The sequence below is a fragment of the Balearica regulorum genome, chromosome 2 (assembly GCF_011004875.1).
Source record: "Balearica regulorum gibbericeps isolate bBalReg1 chromosome 2, bBalReg1.pri, whole genome shotgun sequence".
In the NCBI taxonomy this organism is placed as follows: domain Eukaryota; kingdom Metazoa; phylum Chordata; class Aves; order Gruiformes; family Gruidae; genus Balearica; species Balearica regulorum.
The window spans coordinates 97,155,992-97,179,187 of NC_046185.1; the positions used below are offsets into that span (position 1 = coordinate 97,155,992).

The 23,196-nt window shown below is 46.1% G+C and overlaps 1 protein-coding gene across 3 annotated transcripts; it reads left to right on the forward strand.

Moving 5' to 3' along the window:
* The first annotated feature begins 5,398 nt into the window (after positions 1-5,398).
* GCNT2 (glucosaminyl (N-acetyl) transferase 2 (I blood group)) lies at positions 5,399-23,196 on the forward strand. Of its 3 annotated transcripts, XM_075745004.1 has the most exons (5): positions 5,399-5,719; positions 5,891-5,989; positions 6,870-8,015; positions 21,182-21,274; positions 22,450-23,196. In XM_075745004.1, the coding sequence occupies exons 3-5, from the start codon at positions 7,094-7,096 to the stop codon at positions 22,638-22,640; spliced, it is 1,206 nt and encodes a 401-aa protein (XP_075601119.1). In that variant the 5' UTR covers positions 5,399-5,719; positions 5,891-5,989; positions 6,870-7,093; the 3' UTR covers positions 22,641-23,196. The 3 variants fall into 3 exon arrangements, with proteins under 3 accessions (XP_075601119.1, XP_075601120.1, XP_075601121.1); XM_075745005.1 differs by lacking the exon at positions 5,399-5,719 and having other exon boundaries at positions 5,750-5,989; XM_075745006.1 differs by lacking the exons at positions 5,399-5,719; positions 5,891-5,989; positions 6,870-8,015 and adding an exon at positions 17,561-18,256.

Genomic DNA, 23,196 nt, shown 5'->3' on the forward strand with positions numbered 1-23,196 from the left:
TGCAAGGTGGGAGATTTCTAGTAATTTTTTAGCCTCTTTACAACCTTCCAGTGACCCAATACGGGGAGACTAGATTGTCCCAGCTTCAGTAATGCCATCAGGGCCTGTCTTCAACCCCATGGTGACCAGTGATTGCAGCCTTCCCGTAAGAGAGTCATAAAAAGTTTTTGCGTAAGCAGTAGAACAAGGGACCAAAATATAAGCGTGACCCTCCACCCAAAAAAAAAAAAAAGCAAGCAGGAAGGTGCTTGGCAATTTGAGATACCTGGGAGTGGAGTTCGGGGCTTTTGCTGAGCACTGTTTTGGTTGTGCGTACATCAGCAGCTCTAGAAGATAATCAGGAAAAAGACATAGAGATGGACATGAAAACTTGATAGAGCCTGAAGCTGAGTTAATTAGTATGAATAGCAAGGATAGAGGAAAAAGACTGTCTTCACAGTAGGACAAGCGGCGATTTTAGGCACAAGTTTGGGTCTTACGCAGTGTGGGGCAGATGGATCACCAACACAGATTCCTTTGCCCAGACTGTTGGTTATACAAAGGGGAGACCGTGGCATACAGTAAAGCCTCCAGAGGGAAAACAAGGCAATAGAAGCTGAAAATCTTAGGCTAAACTTTAAGAAAAACCTTGTACTTTGAGCTACAAAGGGCAGTGCTTCTGCCGGTGGGAAGAAAACTGCAGCTGTGCAGCACTGGCCAGCTTTTTCCCCAATACGGCAGCTAGCGTTTGTCACTACTCACAAGTTACTTCTGCCAATGGCTTGTTGTTACTAAGAACCTGGCGGGCTCTAATAGTTATGGATGTCTAACATTATCTCCTGAGCAGACCTGGAGCGCAAAGTGATGGGCACTCTTTCAATCCTAAAGCCCTTCGGGAGACTCCAGAGCCCTACAAACCGGGTGGCACCTCACCACTGCCCACAGCATGGTGAGGTGGGAAAGAACCTTTTTCAAGGCAAGTCCTGGCTTGGTTCTACCTAAACCTAATAAAAAAAATCTCTCCCAGACTACAGATATCTACCACAGCCCTCTGAAAGGGGATCCTGATCATTCACTGAAAGAAAACTAAGCAAAGAAATGGAACAGGCATCAAGCTAATCAAGCTAAGTGTTATGAGGAGAAAAGATGAGAGAGATGAAATACCTGTCAATAGGTTAACAGTTACAGATGTATCATTTATTAAATTATTTTTCTTTATGCTTTGGATGAATCACAGAATCATCAGACAAATGCTTTTTCCTTCCAGAGTGGTCCAGGACTATTCCAAACTTACTGAAATTGCAATGCTAATGGTAATCAGCAGAAATGAAGAGCTCATTTCTAAATGATGACAAAGTCCTTTTGTTACAGTTCCTAGGTGTAACAGGATCCCCAACCCAGCTACAGCCAAGCTAGATGATACTGCAATATAGACAATCATAGGAAAGACAGCTGGAAAAGACCTAGAAAATTACCCAGTCTGGACCAGTACGACCTGCAAAACTGCTGAAATAGCTATGCCTAACCTGCTCCTGAAAACCATCAGCGGGAAAATTCCAGCCTCTCCAGACAATCTAATCCACATTCATCTGTTTATCACTACAAAGCTTCCCTAATGTCTGATCTTCACCTCCCTTGATGTTATCTAAGATGATTAGCTCTTGTCCTATGCACAGAGAACATGGAGAATCAGTTACTCCCTTCCTATTTGCATCAGGATTTGTTTCTGCTTTTCCTTTTTTGTGTGTATTTGAAGACTCTCTGCCTATTTCATTTTTTTTTTTTTTTAAATGACAAAGTAACCGTATATATTTTTTTCAGTCATTCCTGACAGGTGATGTTTTCTAGATCCCTATGGACTCTCTGCTCGTTTCATACCTGGCAACAAATTATACTGCCAGAATAAAATGCATGAGAATGCTAAATGTTTAGTGGAGCCATTAGAAACAAAAGGAGCGACCCATGTAGCTGCTCGCTCTCTCTGGCATAGCCAGACACCCATACCAGCACACAAGGCTGTAGTTAGACTTGCTTGGCAGAGCAGGTCACTCCCAACCTGCAGCTGGAGTTGCTTTACTCCTCTAGCTGCTAAGGCACCTGCAGCTGGGAACGGGCCCTTGGCCAGGCAGAGACCTGACTGACTGCAGGGACACTGCCCTGACCTGGCACCTCCCTCAGGGTCTGACACTGGCTGCTCCGCTTTACCCACTGAGGGAGACACCTTGGGTTCATGTTCATAAAGTTAGCAAGTGCACAAATGTTTGCAAAATCCAGCTTAAGCTACCTTGGGACACTTCTCTAGTGCAAATAATAGTTGCATTTGTACTTTACTGTACACTAAGTCGTACATTAATCTGCAGTAGGAGAACAAATCTCTCTCCGTGCCTCGACTACACCAGTGTCACCTATAAAATCCAGTCATATTTAACAGAAGAAAACCAACTTTACAAACACAGCCTGCCTGTGCTCTATTAGGACATGTTTAATTATGACTTGCTTTCTCTGCGCAGGAGGATAAATGAGCAGGGAAGAGAATGCTGTGCTGTTGCTCCTGAGCAGCTGATGAGTAGTTTGCACAGAGGTGAGTACGTGTCCCTGTTGGAAATTAATTGGAGAAGGAAGCGGTAAGAGTGCTCTGCTTTGGACCAGTAGTGAGTCTGCCTTGCAAAATGTGCTCTGCTAGAGGCTAGGTGGCTTACCTATTCCTGAAACCTTTATGTCTAAAAGTCTACCACAAATTCCAGCAAACAGCGAAGTTCCCACAGCGTAAGAGGCTCTGCGTCTGGAGCTTGAGAGCATGGCAAGACAAAGGCAGATGAGATGGTGTATTGTCTGGCCCCTGCTGTTTGTACAGACAGATGTGCTCGCTGACTGCGTACGATTAGATTACTCAATGATTTTACTGGACCACGTGAGCTGAGCTAGCATTTGCCTTGATGTGTCATCCCATCTCTCCTCCCATTTGCTGCGAGCGCTGCTGCGTTGTGACTGTCTGGTGTCAATGTGTCTGCCTGGGAGCTCCTGTTTCAGGTAGGCTTGTGTTTTCTTCTCTTTGAGTAGCCAGATTGTGGCTGGCTGGGAAGTGCAGGAATGCCAGGGGCTGCTCTGAACGGGAAAAAAAGGGAGGGCAGAAGAGAAGAGATAGGAATAAACTTTAACTGCTCTTGCACTAAGACTACTTTCTCTTTCCCCATGTTATACAGTATGTATACACTTTCCAGCTCAGGCAGGGCATGCAAGGGCATGGTAGAGAAGATTGCTTCCAGGCAGGGCTGCTCCAGCAGGAGAGTTTTCAGGAAACCGTGCACATTGCAAGGCATCCCAGAGCAGCACAAGACCAAGGCAGATTCATCTCAGTGCAAGAAGATGTGAAGGAGGAGGAGATCCTTTACTCGGGCACAAAACAGTGGACTGTAGCTACCTGCATTTCCTAACCAGAAAAACCACGCTGAGGAGAAATTGCTTACAACAGCCTTGCTGTGATTTTAAAAACGGTGCCAATTCAAACTGAGAGTTTTCCACGCGAGGGTCGGGAAAAGGAATGTCATGATACAGATGATTTTGTTCTAACAATAGAATAGAAAATGCCAAGTGACTCCAAATAGGCATGAAATGTACAAAGTTTGTCACTACTGACTGAGGCCAAACAGAAACTCAAAAATGATGTGCAAAGCCTGTGCATCTTGGGTTTTAATTCACTAACAAATTAGCTGAAACCAATTACCTATATTGATTAAGGGCAGGAGCAGTTTACTGAGTAGTAACTATATTCCTAAGATAATATCCTTGTTGTCTGGAAAGGTCTGTTCCCATGCATCCACAGGGAACCCATTTCAATTGCTAATGCTACTGGGGAGTGTGTTTCTACTACAGGAGCCACATCAAAAGCTCTTCTCATGCTAAAATAAGAATTGCTACCATGCAGGTCCAGGGAACAATAAAAAGGAGCTGCACTACAAGTCTCGGTCAGCAGCAGTTTTAGTTCTACCAGCACAAACCCCTCTTACGCAGCCTCTGTCAAATAGCATGGTAAATTTGATTTTCTGTTATCTTTTTGTCCAGTAACTCTGGTTTTGCACCCAAAATATGCTGAGGTCCAATACAGTCCACAAGCGGAGAAGCCATGTGCATCATGAGGTCTGCCACCACTTTGTTGCTCTTTCACTGACATTTGCCATAATATGGTTCAGATATACATCTAGATTTGTCTTCTCTCTGCATCTGAACTTCAGATGAGCCTGTAAAATTGACAACTCACTAATACCTGAGAAAGAGTTTTTCCACTGAGGTGGCTCACGTGACTTGTCCACTCTATTTCTTTGTTTACCTGCTCTTTTTTTCTCCTTTTTCCTTTTTTCTTTTTTTTCCTTTTTTGTGTGTGTTTGTGATTTATGCCTATAATCCCAGGCATGGATCTTATTTTAGAAAGATCAACTCACTAGTAAAAAAAGAAAATAGTTGGAGAGCTTGGTTTTCTACAACAATCATTTGCACGTATGTTTTCAGGTTCTTAAATACAGACCGTGCTGGAGAATAGAGGCACCAGTACTAAGAAGGAGCACCAAGCATGCCGCCTTACTTCCCCAAAGGCTAGTAGTACCAAAGGCTCACAGTTGGTCTGGATTGCTGCAAGGGTGTTGGCAGCAATGTCTGTGCAAGTTAAAAACACCACCAAATAACAGCTAAATCTTGCATTTCACTCCTATGACGAGCAGGCCTATCTCTTGTTTTCTGCATGTAGCTTATTGTTTGCTACAGACCACAGTAGTAATGCAAACTTCAACACCTAAAAGTCTCCATACATACACACACACATATATGTATAAATATATATCTAGAAAGTTCTTAAAAGTCTTCCTAGCTGTGTAGTAGGTTACACAGTGCCTAAAAGAGAGTTTTAAAAGCATCTGGGCAGACAGTTTCAAAGGCATCTAAATGCCTTGGAAGGTCTTAACTTTTGATACTTTGGAAAAGTTACCTGTGCTCTCTGTCCCCAGCTGAGACTTCCCCAGGGAAATCCTGGCTCCTGCAGGAATGCTGGCACCTTCCCCTAGTCCTCCTCCTTCTACATTTTCCTAAGTCCAGCTAGATGGAGGTCTCGCATTAAGACCATGGCACAGGGGAAGACATGGTCTTGCAGCCAGCTGGCCCAGCGAGCAGGTGCGAAGACGTTCACCTCAGTGGCCTATGGAGCGCGCAGAGGAGAGCGAGAGGCTGCTGGGCCTGCAGTCACCTGTGGTCATGGCAGTTTGCGTTACTGAGGTGTCAGGCAGATAAGCGTTGTTCGCTTCCGGATATAATTCGCTGTAACAGTCAAATTAGGAAGGAGCAGTGGTTTGAAGCACTCTGGGCATGTCCATGCACCTCAGGACAGCGTTCAGCAGTCACTGAGCTGGGACGTGTTTTCCCTTCGCAGTGGTGTTTGCTGCGTATTTCTCTGCTGGACTTGGGCAGTGGTTTCAGCTCAGCATCTGCTTGTCTCTCTGAATCCCCTTTTAATGAGCTGTACTGTTGGGCTGTGGCAGCGTTTTCCAGATGACTTCTGAGAAGTGTCAGGCAAGTCTCCATTACTCCCTGGGACTTTGCACACATCTGTCCCAGCCCATCGGCTTCATCAGAGCCGTCCTCCTTCCAAAGGTGCTGGTGTCCACGAAGAAGGCTGCACTGGATCTCCAGCATGACCGCAGCTATCCTTACCTGTCCCCCTGACTCCCTGGTGAGGAGCTGCTCTGCTCACTGGGTAAGCTTGACTGCCAGGTCTGTCCCACATCCTGCACCAGTTCCTCACTTGGGGGACAATCTGGCCACAAGTCCTTAGAAAGTTTCTCCAGTGCTCCTCTCCTCATTACACCTTGTGACTGTACCTGATGGGTGGAAGCCACCACCTGCAGCCTTCAATCTGTTTGCACAGAGACTTCTGGAGACTGTTTGGGGCCAGGATGGGAGGAAAGTGCGGCTTCTGGGAGGGACCTGCCAGCGCCTGAGGTGGCTTGTCTGTGTGAGTTTGAAGGTAGGCGATGGTATTTCTGCCTCTGTAGCACACTGGACTGCCCAATCAAAACAGTACTGGCAATAATCCCAGATCATCTGATACTGCCTCAGCATTACTTCATTTTGGAGCAAAAGGACGTGATGTTCGAAAAAGTTTGTGCCCCAAATGTGCTGTCTCATGGCAAGAGATCCACGTGAACAGACTCACAATTGGAAGAGAGTGAGTTACCAACTATTTCACTTTAGTCAGAGCCAGGCCACAAGCTCTCATTGCTTAAGCATGTTGTTACACCAAATGCATGCGTGGCTCTTAGAAACAAGAATGTCTCATCAGAAAGCCTAAGGTTAGCTTAAGTAGTTTAAATAGCAGGTTTCACTAACACAGTTCCTTGTGATGGATGTCAGCCCAGAGCTCGTCACAACTCATCCGTGACACTTAGCAGAAACTATTTGTCAGACTTCAAATTTACAAATGAAGAAAACGTTGCTGCAAAACCTGCTGGCTGATATAATTCTACACAGAGGCAAAAAGGATTCTCCTGCTTCTATGTGAGTGTTGGTGGCCTTACATGGTAGCATGCTGTGCTGAAAAAGCCTTTCATAATTCTGAAGCAGCAATGACCAATACACTTGGGTGGTTCAAAAAAAAAGTTCTTTGAAGTAAAAAAAATAGAATGATACAGGAAGCCAATAGGACGTTTTCCTGTCACAAGGTGGATGCATGGGAAGTTTTACAGCTATATGATACAGGGACAGGACAGCAATACGATGCAAGGAGAGTGGGGAGGAAGCAGTTAAGAACACACCCATAAACTGAATTCAGGCACACTGTGAAATATGTAGTGCCGGCTGTTCACTGCCAAGTTAGCAATTATGCAATGTGTCTGTTTCATCTTCAGGGTGCTGTGGAACAGCTTCCATCTGCAAGTTGTTCACTACTTACACTGCTTACACATCAACAATGACTATGAGATATTGAAAGTAAGGACAGCCGCTGGATGCTACGCATCAGATCGACACATGCGTTCTGCAGCAGGAAGCAAGCACAGCCAGCAAAGCAAGCTGTGGTGTCTGACCTGACCACTTTCAGATATTTCAAGTGAGAATCTTTTTCTGAGCAGCAATGAATATGCTCAGATATTGCTTCTTCGCTGTCCTGATTCTCAGTGTTTCAATTCCATTTGTTTTCTATGCTGTTAATTTGCATGCACAAAAGTCTCTTCGGAGGCTGAACTTCTCGGTGAGCTCAACTTTAGCAGAAGCCTGTGAAGCCCTTATTGAAGATAACGTGTCCTTTCTGAAGGAAACCACTTTAAAGACATCATTCAGAGAATCCAGTTGCACGGAGTACATCACACAGAACCACTACATCACCCGCGCCCTCTCAGCCGAGGAGGCTGCTTTCCCCATCGCCTACGTCATGACCCTGCACAAGGAGTTCGAGACCTTTGAGCGGCTCTTCAGGGCAGTCTACATGCCCCAAAACGTCTACTGTGTCCATGTGGACGCCAAGGCACCGGTCCCTTTCCATCAGGCGGTGCGGCGCCTGGTGGGCTGCTTCCCCAACGCCTTCCTCGCCTCCCGGGCGGAGCGGGTGGTCTATGGCGGCATCTCCCGCCTGCGAGCCGACCTCCACTGCATGAGGGACCTGCTGGCCTCGGATGTGCCCTGGCGCTACGTGCTCAACACCTGCGGGCAGGACTTCCCCTTGAAGACCAACCGGGAGATCGTCCGGATGCTGAAGGGCCTCGGTGGGAAGAACATCACCCCTGGGGTGCTGCCACCTCCCCACATCACCAGACGCACCAGATACGTGCACAGGGAGCAATTATACCCTTTTTTTTCTTTCATGCTGTGGACGTTTGTGCGCAAGGCGCCCCCGCCGCACAACCTGACCATCTACTTTGGCTCTGCCTATGTGGCCGTCACTCGGCCCTTTGTGGAGTTTGTGCTGCGGGACCAGCGTGCCATTGATCTGCTGGCCTGGTCTGAGGACACCTACAGCCCTGATGAGCACTTCTGGGTGACGCTCAACAGGATCCCGGGTGAGTACACCTTCACTTTATTTTTCTGTAGATACACACGTGCACGCACAGGTGTGCATATGCACACACATACGCAGATGTATATCTGAGGCTGATTTTGACAAAGCCTAGATGAAAAGTTTAATCTGATCATAATGGATATAAACGGCGGATCTATTAAATAAGCTTACTTGCCCTTTTTGACCACTGAGAGAGAGATGGCTGGGCCATATAGGATGTGTGTTACCACTCTGCGTCTGAGCAGGAAGAAGCCCAAGGGCTCTAATTTCAAATTTAAATCCTTGTGTATTTCAGCTGATTTTAGCCTTTTACCTGTAAAAATTGAGATGAAGAAAAGGAAAGGAATAAAGATTAAAATATGCAAGCTATGTAAGCATTGTAATGAAGGTGTTTTCTACAAGATGTTAATTTTGCTGGGGGGGGATTTTGTTTTTCCACAAATAGAAGTCAATTCCTCCCCCTCTATCTATTACTCCAGAGGCAGAAAATCTGAGTTCAGGCTGGAACCTGCTTCTAGTCTTCACATGCCTTTCTGTGGGCACACACACCTGCATGCACACCAGCTCCCCTGTAACACCTGCAAAATACCATGTACTCATAGCTATGCATAAACACCATTGTACAGGGTCAAGGATTTCTTCAGAGTACCAGAATCAGAGCCAGTATTTTAATCTTTAACTTATATATTTACAATTAGTTTTACCTTGTTCATATGCCTGGGAAAAGGTCAGAAGATGCACAGGACTTCTCCCCCATACACATCACACTGCTTTTAGAAGCACCTGGTAGGACTTTACGGCTCCCAACTCCCTAGAGCTTCAGAGCAGCCCAAAGCAGGGATATGAGGAATGGAAGCAAGGATGAATTTCTTCTGCCTTTGTTTGTCTTTCCACCCTCTCCCTACTGGAACTTGTGGGAAATGAAAACAGGGAGCAGTAACAGAGAGGTAGAGCATGTCTACTTTAACCTAAGGAGTAGGCTGTGGGTCCATTTTGCAAAGCTAGTCTGTGTTCAAATTATCACATACCTCTGAGAATAGTGCTTGCTCTTCCAATAATTGTATTTTACAGCTGGCATGCACAAAATGCACAAATGATTACTGATTGAGATAGTTATGGTATAATCATCAGCATATATTATTTGTAACTAGCTGACTTTCCCAAGAAGCTTTGTGCTGTGATCTTATAGTCCATTGCCTCAAAAGCAATAAACCTGGGACCAGGTATGTTCTCCACAAGCAGAAAGCTTTAGACGGTTGCCACTCGTTGTACTGCACTATGTAGTTTACACAGGCTGCGTATTTCATTGTTTATTTCCATGATCATCACCGTATGCTTTCCAGTGTTGCACATTAGCGTATCATTATTTTGTGCTTGTTTTCTTTGCATCCAAAAGACGAATCCAAAACCCATGAAACACTTCCACAGCAGATATGTTTCCTTCCTCTTCCTTGTTTTCCTTTCCATCGCTTTAGGGTACCTGGCCAAAAGTGGCTACGCAGCTCTGACAGATGTACTCAGGGACTGCTGTGTCCAGGATTTTGAATCCAAACTTGTGAGCATGGCACAGGATGTCAGACACCCACCTGAATGTATCCGAGTCAGACCCAGAACGCTGAGTGTCCCCATCAGTGCATGGAGTGTTAGCCGGGGACTAAGTTCCCAGCTCTAACAAAAACCTCTTGTCCAAGTTTGACCAAGCCACTTCCTTTTAGCTTTTCAGGCGTATCAGAGGGAGATAATGGTGTCAGGCAGTGGTCCAGATGTTAAAACAAATAGTTGGAGGCCTCCAGGCGAGCAGAGAAATCATTTAAGGACCAGTTTGGATGTACAGCATATAATGAAAGAACTAAACCAAACAGTTATTTGTAGTTTGACAGCCACGATAATCTCAGTTCAGATAAAAGATAAAAAAGACTGTTTGGTCCTCAAATCTTAAAATAGCATACTTATTACCCAGAGTCATGTAATGAAGGACAAGATTTTTTTTTTTTTTTAAGCCCCCTAAAGGCTAAAGACTTTCAATTCCCATTCAGTTGGTTTTCAAATAACAGTCTTAACTTATCTTCGGTATTTATCTCAGGCCACTTATCTCCCACATGACTCCTGTGTGACAGAAAATTCCTGAAAGTCACTTTTCAGATAAGGAAGAGAAGCATGGAGAAAATAGGGGAAAGTATTTGCAAAGTATGTAGGCCTGAAGTGACTGGCCTTACATCACTTCCCCAAGGTCTCACGAGAAGCATGCACTACCACAGTGCAGGTTAGCAGTCACGTCCCAGGCCAGCAGCGTAACCACTGAGCTACTTTTCCCCTCTCTGCTCACACAGAGCAGAAAGCAGGTTCTGGTCACCGTGGGAGAGGTGTGTATCCACAGTCCATGCTGCTGAGTTCCTTCAGGGTAACTTTACTGAATCCTTTTCCAAGCCAAACTCCTGTGATAGGGTCACAGCACATATCACTCAGATGATAATCCCTCAGGGTACACACTGATATATACATTAACATACACGTACACTGGTCCACTAGTAACTTATACATTGTTCAAGTGGGAATATAAAGGTCAGCAGAAGCAATAGCAGCGCTTCTCATTCAGAGACACCAACATGCTTTCCAAGGGAAATCAGGGCTATTATTTCCCATTCACAGAAGCAGGTAGAAAGGGGCAAAATTCCCCTTTGCCCAGTGTCAAACCAGAGCATGGACAAAGCCAGCACTGGAGCACCGACACATAACTCCCAGGCTAACATACTGAATTAAACTGCTTTTTCAGAATTGGCTCACCTGCAGAATAACGGAGCATGGTTGCACTGCCGCTTCTGCACCAGCCCTGTTTCTTTACTAAGGGTGAGGGTGCACAAGACGGCTGAGTTCTAAAAGCTCACTGTTGCCAAAACAGGAAGCTTTCTCCTGCTCCTCCCGTCCCACTCCCTTCAGCCCACCAGCCCTGTGCCGGAAACTTTGCATTTCAACTCACTAGCTGTGAAGAAAAACAATCTACTTTTTTTTTCTTTCCCCTGAGTCTGTGAATTGAATTGACTGGGTGAAGAATCTGGTCAGCACTTGAGCCAGCACAAAGAAAAGCTGGGGGTCAAGATGTAGATGTTAGCAAAACAGAGAGGAAAATGGGAAGGAGAGGAGGAACAGGAGCCAGACCTTCCCCTTTCAGTAACACAGTCTCATGAGCCTGGCTTGAGCCACCTTCTACAATGCTACTTGCATACAGGTATTTTTTTAACATCTGAGCTTGGAAGGGTAGGGCAGAAATATTTAAATGCATTGCATATGTTTTATCAGTGTCTACAGATTCTGTACAATTTTTATCCCAATGCAGACGAGATGTATCTGGGGAATGCAACTCTACTAGTTGAATGTATTTTTGTTATCATATTTAAGACGTATTTCTAGGAAATGAGGATACAGAGATACAAACTTTAAAGTCCCATGGGAGATATCACTTACAGACTTTGCCTCTTTAAAACTCATGCTCAGATCTTTGTGCTAAAGCTTTTACCTATAGAAAGTTCTCTGACATTGATCACAATGAACCAAGTCACAGCTCTGTCTGCTTTAATCTTCAAGATTATACCATTCACACCCTCCAATTGACAAGTAAGCTATAAAGAAATGTTCAAGAGTGCATCCTCAAAGCCAAAATAAATGTTAAAAGGGCTAACCCATAGTCTGAAGAACAAATGTCATCTGTGTGCCACAGGTAGTTTACTGCAGCATCCTGTAAAAACAGCATCTGTTTTCTATTTTGACCTTTCTGCTATGTGCTATTGGCACCAGGTTCATCTATACAGATGATCCTTCTGTCTTAGATGATCTGGGTTAACACCAGCCTGGAAAAAGGAAAAAGAGTTCATTTGTAATCAATCCTTGCCCTGGATCACTACATAGTCCTATAAATGGCTGTGCTGGCAGGACTGAAGGGGCTTGGTGGTTATGGGAAGGAACAGCCAGGGTGTTTCAGGGACAAGGATTAAATCTCCAGAGGCCAGCAGCATGTATTTAGGTAAGAGGCTCATCTCCCAGAGCACTTTAACTACCATCCTCATTCCTTCTCTCAACACTGTGACTGAATGCATTTGTGCATCTGCAAAGCAAGTCTCTTTCCTACTTCCCTGTGCCTGTTTTCCAAATTACTTGGTCAGGTTTCATTTCAGGGGATTTCTCCCAAATTCAAGCATGCCAAGGAGATCTTATTTTATCCAAACCGGAGGGCTCATCACGCTGCTGTTACTATGTGAGGCCGTTCCTGCAGCCCCTCTCGACAGCCTCTTGGCAAGTTGGCCTCTGTCCTCTCTGCCCTGTTACAAAGAGAGCAGAACTGTTACTGCCCCTGGGAAACCCACCCGTGGCGTTGTCTCTTTCACCCTTCTTATCCTTCCCTTGGCCAGCTGCTTTGGGTGGCAGCTGTACTCAGGGTGACTTGCTTTGCCGGGGTATGTGCAACAGCTGCTGCCTTGCGTCAGGGACAGCACTGTTTTATTAGCCGCTGCCTTTAACTGAAAAATGTAGCCAACATGCATGGAGATGATGTATCACTGAAAACCAAATGAGGTCATAGCTATTTAGTCATGAACAGATGCTGGTAGAGCATCCTCTTCTCCACAGGGCCTCTGACCAGCGCAAGCCCTGAGGTGCCCTTCACTCTGTTTGCTAGCGGATGTGAAGGTCCTCTCTGTTCCTAGGGGCAGGAGTTGCTACAGCTGGATTTAGAAGTGAACTGCAGTCAAGACTCAAGAAACTGGGTGAAGAAGCAGAGAAGTTTGGGAACGACTCTCCTGGGAGCACACAGGAAAGACACAGTGGAGTGTTGCATTGGGATACGCAAGCTGGCCAAATACTACAAGGCATAACAAGAAACCTAGCTATCACCAGGAGAAATTGGGTTTTGCACCTGCACTCTGATGTTTTTGGGATATTCCTAGCAGGGTGCTGTGACCCCAGGGTTCACTGTGTGACTCCATGGAAATTGCATCAGCACAACTGAGAGGCCTGTGCAGAGCCATGACCCCGAGGAGTGAGAACTCCAGGAATATGCTTCACCTGGCATTGTCACTGAGGGAAACGGTGGAGGGATCGCAGCCACGCAACTAGCCAGCATGCCTCCAAAAGGCACCGCGTTGCTGCACAGACACAGCATAGCACTCTGGACACCGGCTTTGCACAGACACGTTTACTTCACTGATTGCAGTTACAATTAACGTTGTAGTTGGGAGCAGAAGTGCGCTTCTGAAGTGCTTTCCCTCCTGCTGCATGCTAGTTTTATTCAGATAATGATCTTAGTGCGTGAGGGCTGGATTCCATCTCCAGTGGAACCGAACCAGATGATGTACATTAGCAGCACATCCAGTGCACTGCAGCAGCTCAGGGGGACAATCAGGGAAAAGCCTGCACCACTGCCAACCACATGGAGTGCAAGGCGGTTAGCAGTCGTGCCAGCCATTAGCCGCAGTAATGCACCTCTCTTCCCCGCTTCCATTCTGGCTGGCACAAAACTCACCCGGCCACCCATGGACAGTATGTTCCCACCCCTGGGATGTGCCTTGGTCACACACATGACTCAACAGAGATCGTCAATGGCGCTTGGCAGGCACTTAGTGTAAGTGAGGGGCTGCAGGGAAAGTAATAAGGCAGAAACGCTTTTATTCCTGCTTTCTGCAAGAAGGCTGCAGAATGGGGCCCGGCTGTAGATCTTGTGTCCCAGAGAGGGGGGTAAAACAAGGGCCTCCGTGTCACTTTTGCTCGTGTGCCAACCTGAAAGGGACATTGGGTACACAGCATGCCATCAGTGCCTGCTGCAAAACTAGACAAACTTTTGCATTGGTGTCAACACAAGGTAGTTGATTACCAGAAAGGGGGGCCCACAGTGTCCTGTGCAAGCCCACTAACCCAGACTACACCCTGATCCGAGTGGGCAGATCACAGAAGCACAGGGCTTCCAGCAGCTTCCCATTGAGCACAGGCACCCGCGGACATCAGCAACCTCAACCTCTTTGAGTGAGGTTCTTTTTTGTCTGGCTGCTACTCTGACATGGAAATTGGAAACCTATTCACGGAAGATGATTTTTGCATTTGAGCTTGTGTCTGCTTTTCCTAGGATTCACCCAGCTGTGTGCCTACTACAATTTTAAGTGTTTTTGACACAGTTGCATCTTGTGTCTGTCTAAAAGTGAAGACTCAGAGTTCCTTCAGCTCTCTCTGAGCAGGATGAAGGTTGCTAACATATTCATTTTGTAAATAACTGGAAAGGAATGAAAGTTATGGATAATTTTGTTTGCAAGTGGAGTGTTAAACCACCCCCAAACTTTGAAAGTATACCTGCGCCATCCTGATGGCAATTCCTTGGTTGGGAGCTGAATGGTAGACAGAAGAATAAGGAAGATAGCTGGCATGCAGTATGTCTCAGGTAATGGCAGGCGTATGTCAAGCTAGTACACTCTCCAGACAGGTAGGAGTTGTCCTTGTTAAAATTTCACTGCAGTTCATTTGAAGCAGTAACTTTACATCCAAACGACAGCTGGTGGCTCTCAAGGAACATCTCATTCACATCCCTTGGATGTGGGTGTGAGATAGAAGAGTAATACCAGAAAACTCTGAGTAGCATTGCTAGCACATTAATTAATAATGTTAGCCAATTCCTTATTTTTAAATTTTTATACGTCCATTTGCTTGTACAAACAGACACATTTTTTCCAGGCGATTTAGCTTGACTGAGCTTCTTGCTACAGCAACTTAACCATTCAAAATTACTTTGGTACCTCTCCATCCCACTGTCATTTGTAGACAGGGTCTTCGAATGACCTTCTCCGCAACACACGCATCATACCAATATGTACTTTGTGGTTCTGTTCTGCCTGTTAAAATTGCTCCATTTCCTTAACTTAGTGCCCACACTTCAAAAGACAGACAGACAGACAGAGATGCAGAAGCTTTTTAATATGATTCCAGGCAGTGATGCTAGTGAATAAATCATGTTCTAGAAAAAAAAGTCTTTTGTACCTATGTTTGCAGTGTTGCTCATATAACTAATCCTTGTTCTCTTGTTCATATTCTCCATTATTTTAATGAAACTTCCTGATTGAGCAAGGAATAAGGCATAAAAAAATAGGGGGTTTCCTGTGATTGTAATTGAGACTCATGCCTTCAAAGCTGTTGTACTGTCTTCATCAAAGCCTTCCTCTTGAAAAACCTGCTTAAGGGAAAATGTTGCAACACAGTCACTGCAATCACAAAAACATATTCTTCATGGCAGAATTTCCTGAAAAATTACTTTTGTCTTCTATCCACCATTCAGATATTATAGTTCATCTGAGAAGATACAACTTAAAATAGGATTTGGCCTCTGTGCAATCCACAGTCATTGGAATTTAAGTACTGCTTTCCATGGGAGCAATACTTTGCTTCACAACCAATTGTTTGCTTCTTACTAAAACACTGCTTAGTGGTGATGGGATAAGGAAGGGTATGTCTTCGAGAAGTCTCTTTGAAAAGCCACAGCTAATAAATGGGTCCTTTGCTTGATTCTCCTTTATCTTTACTACTATCAGACATTAGTGTAATTGGCTTCAAACAGCACAACTCCTTGAAGAACAGAACCAGATGAGAGTAATTTAAGGAAGGATTTTTTTTTTTTTCTTTCTAAATTCTGGCATCAGGTAATGTCTACCACAACTCGTGCGTGTAACCAACTAAACTTCAGTCCAGCTGCAATTGCAGAGACTTTTCTTGATGTTTCCAGATGCTGAGCTGCCAACAGCCCTTGTTTTTGTTAGGGTGGAACTCCAGTCAGGCCATCTGAACCTGTCCCCTCCTTTCACCTATGAGCAAATTCATCTGACCACACCTAAACCTGTGTTACACGTGTTGAGAGACAAATCCTGATGCCAGCACCTGCCTCGGCAGCCGGGGTGGAAGTTGACAGAACGTTCATGCCTGAACAGGTGCCAGGGTGGGCACCAGCAGTTCCTGCAGAACAACCCTCCCGTCAGCTGTCCTCGGTGCCCAGCGTGTCCCCACAGGCCCAGCTTGCTCCCGCTCCAGGAAGCAGATGTTTCCTGAAGAACCCTGTAGAGTTCAGCTCCTCTGATGCAGGACTGCAACCCTGCCAAAGATGCTACAGCTGGCTTATGGGTCAGTAACAGTTCAGAAAAACCTCCTTCAAAACATATCATCAAATGAAGCTACTGGAACTCAGACCCCTTCTTTATTATCTGTCAGATGATTCAATGCAGGAGATGCAGTTCAGCTCTCTTATGACTGTCAGCAGCCTGATGGCTCAAGGAGATGGCATGCATTGCCTTAATTCAGACCGCTGTCTTGAAAGAAGTAGTTTTAAATAAGCTTCTTTTTTTTCCCCCTGAGTTTTATTTCCTTCTTTCCAGGTTCTGAGGTCTGCTTTAAAGCTTGACAATCTTGAGTTTATTTTAGTTAACTCCTCACCCCTCCATACACACATTTTTGCATTCATGTACCCTACCGAAGTGAAAATTTATGGTGGAAAAATATAAAATCGAGCCTTTGTACATTTTTAAGGAGGGGTGGTGGGGTTTTTTCTCCATTGTTTCAATCTAATCTTGAAAGAAAAATCTTTTCTTCTGAGGAGTCGCCCATATCTTTACCAGTCACTTCCCTCCCACGGACAGGTGGGAGAACTTGTCTCTCAGGACAAACAAGAAAACAGACAAACCAGGATTTCGGAGCAAATCATTCTTATGTGCTGTCTTAAGAGCCCGGTCAGACATATTCTTGTTGCTGTACAGGGTTAAGAGGCGACTGTTTCCATCCTACTCACATTTGCTCACCAGTTTCTCTCCATCCTCCTAACACTGACAGCTTAACTCCTTGATTTCTCCCTATTGCAGTTCTGTAGGACGACAAAAGTTGAACACCCCCCCCCCCCCGAAACAAACCTAATTTACTGTTGGAGAACCTGGAAGGCACTAAAATAGATTGGATGAACCTGGGATTGAAGCCCAGTGTCCATGAGTGGGACTTCTCATGCGGCTAGGAGGGTTGCGAGCGCGGTGGCCACCACCAGAAGGCAGGGCCAGCCTCCGGGGCGCTTGTCCCCTTGCCCCCAGCACTGCCAGCGCCAGCCTGGGGGCCCCGTCCGGTAATGCGCCGCCAAGGCGGCAGGCGCGGGGAGCACCCCGGAGCGCTGGGCCAGCTGTGGTGACACTGCCCTTCCCGGGTGTGGGAGGTGGCTCGTGGCACTGCCCTTCACAGGTCAGCTTCGCATTTGTGTCCTCTCAGTGTGGGACCACCTGGGAGGTGCCGGCGAGGCCACGGGTGGGCTGAGGCTGGCAGTGTGGACCATGCGGTGGCGGCGGGTGGTGGGGCTGCTGGTGGCTGCCACGCTTTTGCTGGGCGCTGCCATGTTGCTGTGGCATGGCAGGCGGCAAGTGGTGGGCAGCGGGGAGTCCCCAGAGGCCACGGCGCTGGAGCAGGCGTGTGGCATGCTGCTGGCCGGGCAGGCCCCCCAACTGAGGGGCAGGCAGCTGCAGCCAGCACTGGGGGCAGACCCCTGCAGCGTGTACGTGTCCCACAGCCGCTACATCACCCACGCCCTCTCAGCCGAGGAGGCCGCTTTCCCCATCGCCTACGTCATGACCCTGCACAAGGAGTTCGAGACCTTTGAGCGGCTCTTCAGGGCAGTCTACATGCCCCAAAACGTCTACTGCGTCCATGTGGACGCCAAGGCACCGGTCCCTTTCCATCAGGCGGTGCGGCGCCTGGTGGGCTGCTTCCCCAACGCCTTCCTCGCCTCCCGGGCGGAGCGGGTGGTCTATGGCGGCATCTCCCGCCTGCGAGCCGACCTCCACTGCATGAGGGACCTGCTGGCCTCGGATGTGCCCTGGCGCTACGTGCTCAACACCTGCGGGCAGGACTTCCCCTTGAAGACCAACCGGGAGATCGTCCGGATGCTGAAGGGCCTCGGTGGGAAGAACATCACCCCTGGGGTGCTGCCACCTCCCCACATCACCAGACGCACCAGATACGTGCACAGGGAGCAATTATACCCTTTTTTTTCTTTCATGCTGTGGACGTTTGTGCGCAAGGCGCCCCCGCCGCACAACCTGACCATCTACTTTGGCTCTGCCTATGTGGCCGTCACTCGGCCCTTTGTGGAGTTTGTGCTGCGGGACCAGCGTGCCATTGATCTGCTGGCCTGGTCTGAGGACACCTACAGCCCTGACGAGCACTTCTGGGTGACGCTCAACAGGATCCCAGGTAGGACATCAGGTCTGGGGAGGGCACAGGGGTCCCCACCCCAGCACCTGCCACCATTTGGCCATTGCATGGTGCCAGCTCTTTGTGGTGTCCACCGTGGCTCACCTCTCCATGGAGGTGTTTTCAGCTGTGGCTCTCGGTGGTGCCCACCAGTGGGTTGTCACCACTCCCGTTGTTTCACACGGAGAAGCACCCAGGCAGGTGACAGCCTGTGTTGGTGGCACTAGTGGCAAGCGAGGAAGGTGTACTGAGCCTCCTTGAGTTTGATGTCCTAGAGATTTATCCACTTGGCTGAGTTGTCTTCTGGTGGGAACAGCACCCATGACTGGGTAAGGGAGGTCCCCAGGGGTGGTGGGCTTTGCAGAGAGATGAGTTCAGGCTCGCCACATGCCTTCCTGCTTAGCAGCAGCTGCCATGACCCATGAAGACCCAGGGACACAGCTTGGCATCCACTTGGCTTCCACCCTCTTCTGGAATTCTGTCTCACTAGTCTCACATGTACTTCCTTGTGTCATCTTGCTTTTCCAAAAGCCACCAAAGGCGTTTGTGAATTTCCAGGTTCCTCTCACACACTGGTGGGCTGCACGCCTTCACTTGTAGGGGAGTATGCCACCTACACGTGGCCCACCCCAAGCCCTGCATGTTTCCCAAACATAAATACATGGCCCTGAAGTCCAGCAAAAGTTATGGTTGATTTCAAGCAGGTCTTGCAGAATAATATTCCCAAGGGTGATATGTACACCATGTCGGGCAGATTTCTGGAGTACAAACTCCTGCACACCAGCTTATAAAGTGGAGGAGAAAAACTCGGATCAGTTGGTGGCACAGAAGTGTAAAGAAGTTGTCCCCTGCCCCAGAGAGAGATGCACATGCTGCTCCAGGGGACTGGTGAAGACTACTCTGTTGGCAGCTAGGTTTTAACTGATGTGTTGGTTTGATCCTGGAATCACAGGTACGAGACTTGGAAGGTCAAGGCAAATCAGGCAGCCTTTTATGCTGCAAGATTTGCAGCCCAGTGGTGGTTTATGTGCATGTTACAAAAATGCCAATGCAGTGGCTCATTTTGTGTGAGCTGTGGATGTTTGTCTTCATAATACGTGGTAGCGATGCAAGGAGGAAAGGGAGTGGGCTGCTTCTTGGAGCCAACGCATGCAGATCAACTCTCTCTGGAATTGCAGTGGCAAAAAACCAGGAAGGGCTTAGCAGAGAAGGAGGTTGTGTTGCCCTTGTTCTGGATGAGGTCCAGGCTCTGAAGCAGTGTTTCTCCTGCCTCCAAACCTCCACCATGAAGGGAAGACATGACATTAAATGCATCAGAGGGGCTGGCCTGTCTTTCCAGTCACTTGTGACTGTCTTCACACCTGAACAGTGCAGTTCTGGTGACAGCTGTTTCTAAGACCTGGTGGTGGCAAACTCATTTCCAGGGCAGTGCTCAGTACTGCTGCCCATGAGGTGGCTCTGCCCCCCTCGTTTTCAGGGACAAAATTCTGCTAACCTCGATGGAGCAGGAAGCAAGAGCTGAACAAAAATAGAGTGAGCAACTCTAAGCAAAGTTTATATTAACTTCCATCATCAGCACTGCTTTTCAGCCAAACCATATTTATAAGAACAGGACCCCAGAACAGCTTCCAAATCTGAAATCAGTCACTCAAATATTTAAAGGAAAATGTAGTAAGTGCATTTTTTTTTCTCAGTGCTGAGCTACATTTTCCTCCACTCTTTAATTAACTTACAAAAATGCCTAGTTTACTCAATTTGGGAGATGGTGAATAATGTGAAGTCAGTAGTTTTGTATTCCTGGAAGGCAGAGCCTTCCAGTGTTTTTGTGGATGTCCTGGGGTCATTCCTGTTTTGTCTGTCATCTTTCTGCTTTCCCACAATGTCAGCATTTTCCAAGTCTTTCTGCACACCACATTTAGTGCCATCTGTTGTGAACAGATTTTTAATTTGGGATGGTAATGCACGTCCCAGGCCATTTAAAATGTTTATCCTTTGCCATCATGGCCTACTTTTGTCTTTTATAAAGTCTTATCTTTAGGTTAATGCTTCCTGCGAAAGAGTAATATTTTCCGAATTTTCCCCAGGACAAACCCATGGCATGTTATTTTATTTGATAATGGCCCAATATACAAAGGGAGAGAAATAAGGTTGTGTAGTTCTGGTTATAGCTGCCACATACCTCTGTTTATGGCAAAGTGCTATGGTGGTTCTGCTGTTGGACTATATGGTCTTTTTGCATCTGATACAAAAGTCATGACTCGGTATTTGCAAACAACCATCCTTACTTACCAGGAACAAGCTATCCTTAAAAACACAGAGAAAAACAAGCAAATAGGAAAAAACCCTGATGTTTAACCTAATGCCATCCAATTTCTCAAGCAGGACTTGATAATTTACTGACGAGGAGAGGTCCTCTTGCCAGTTTATCTCCTAGATATGTGATCTGCCTCTACTTATATATATTATTTTATAACATTATAGGCTTTAATTGAGTTTCAACAACTCCATTCAGTTATATCTTGCTTGAATTTGTTCTGTTAGCCTCTTTTCTTTTTTTAAAAAAGGAAAGTATTTACCAGTAAATTCATGTGAAGATACAAGGTGTCAGTGGCCCAGTGTTCAAATAGCCCTGGAGGGCAGTGTTGGTTTGGAAGGTGACATGATGCATGCAGTATTATATTGAGGCTGTTGCAAAAGAGGGATTTTATTTCTCAAGTGAAATGTTTAGGTCTCTTGGGCTGACATTTTGTTTATGTCATGAAAGCTGCTTTCAGTGAAGAAACTTGACAACAAGGTTAGCAGCCAGGCATCTGTTGATGCATATTCCTTGCTATTTCATCCCAGTTCTGTGGAGAAAGGTCCTAGAGAGTGGACATAAACCTGTGAAAAGAACTAATTATTTGATTTTCTGTTATCTAATTCTAGGTGTCCCGGGCTCCATGCCCAACGCATCATGGGAAGGTGACCTGAAAGCGGTGAAGTGGATTGATATGGAAGAAAGCCATGGAGGCTGTCATGGTAATATGTACATTTTTCTCCATTTTTTCTTCCTATTCATATAGTGAAGAACACTTGACTGTTGTTCCTGTACTCTTACAGCTTCTAATCATAATGTGAGACAGTCTTTAGACAGCACTTCATCAGAAAGTAGATATTAAAAAGGAGTCATCTCCTTCATAGTCCATACGTGAATGATAGTAGCCACGTAAACAGTGAGAAAGCTGGAACAGTTGCTTCTTCATCAGGAATTTCATAGAATATATCAGCCTTGGAAAGGGGAATATTCGGCAGCACTAAGGGCTTACATGAGTTAGCTGACTGTTTTCTTGAAGGCTTTGGGGGAATTTTCTCGCAGGTGGATGGGAATAGTCCACGTGTATGTCCCACGCTGGGATGCAGATGCGCCAGAGCCAGCAGCAGTGGGCAGGGCAGGTGTCCTGTGTGAACTCGGGCAGATCCCAGCTCTCACCTGGGCACCGATGCCTGCCAGAGCCACAGCTGATGAGGAACCTAAGGATCTGCGGCCTGCTGATGACGGTCAAGCTTTGAGTTCTCCTATGTCATGTTACTTCATGACATGACATTAGCAGTAGATAATCTTCTGTAGGGCACACTTAATTTTTCAGTCACTGGTTTGTACATGGTGTACTGCTATTACTTCTGACGTATCCAAATGGGAGTAGAAAGGGAATACCAAATACTAACAATACAAATTTTATTTCAAGAATTCTTAATCCATAATGTAGTTGCTTGTGTCGAGGAGAAAATTTTTGAGAACTTCAGTCAGCTTCAATTCAAGCAGTTTCACATTGGCATAACTACATTGAAATCAGTGAAATGACACCAATATCATCCAGAATTAGTTAGTAGAAAATCCAGTATGAGTCAAATTACAGGTTTCTCTTCACTGACAGAAGGAAATTGCCCTTTGCTATGTTTCAGCCTTGCCTAAGAAAAAGTCTCAAGTAGCAATGCTTCTGAGCTATTTCCTTATTTGGTCATCATTTATTCTGAAGTAACTTTCTTCATTTCATTGCACTGTTCATGCTTATTCCCATTGCATGTCCAGTAGGCCTTTTAGCATGTTTGTTGTGTAGGAGATTATTTATAGGGCTTTGCAGATAAAACTTCTCAAAAAGAATGATTTGGATCCTTGATTCTGACATTGCTTTTTTTCTTTTTTCTTTTGGCAGGCCGTTATGTCAGAGGCATTTGTATATATGGAACAGGTGACCTCAAGTGGCTTTTTAACTCCACCTATATGTTTGCAAATAAGTTTGAGCTCAGAACATACCCACTGACTGTGGAGTGCCTAGAGCTGAGACATCGGCAGAGAACCTTGTCCCAGAGCGAGGTTCAGGTGGAACCCAACTGGTATTTTTAGTTGGCCAAACCCCAGGCTACATCATCAATGAAAGTGGTCAAGAGAATATCAGCAGTAGTTTTAATCTCTGCTGTGCCAGAAGCATAAACTCATGAGACGGGTTTCTTTAGGGTGTTCTGTAGATGCAGCTCTGGTCCACTTGTCTCACACTGCCTGCAAACCTCTCCCTCCACTGAAGACCTGGAGGTCAAAGTGTGAGAGATCCAAAAGAGACACCAGGGCAAAACTCGTCTTGCAGCTGGAGGAGCTTTGCACTTTTGCCATTTTTAATGGGCTGTTTTCCAGCCCCAACTTTGGTCTTGCTACGCTGTCATTGCTGTCTTTTTCTATAAAAATATAAACAGAGTCATGTATCCCTGGTATTTCTCATATCTAAAAGACAAGTGTACACATTCAGTAAGCAAAAAGGTCATGAGTCACAGTCAGCAAGATCTTAAAAACAGGAAGACAACTTCTGGCTATGCATACAGATATTGTTTTGTCGAAGACACTGACATTTATTGCAGAGAGGTGATGGAAAAGTACTGGAAATGGAATAAAGATACTGCACTTCCCA

Coding starts and splice junctions, on each gene's coding strand:
- GCNT2 (XM_075745004.1), top strand. CDS start 7,094: ATGAATATGCTCAGATATTGCTTCTTCGCTGTCCTGATTCTCAGTGTT. Junction 8,016..21,181: donor GACGCTCAACAGGATCCCGG/GTGAGTACACCT, acceptor ATCTAATTCTAG/GTGTCCCGGGCTCCATGCCC. Junction 21,275..22,449: donor AAGCCATGGAGGCTGTCATG/GTAATATGTACA, acceptor TTCTTTTGGCAG/GCCGTTATGTCAGAGGCATT.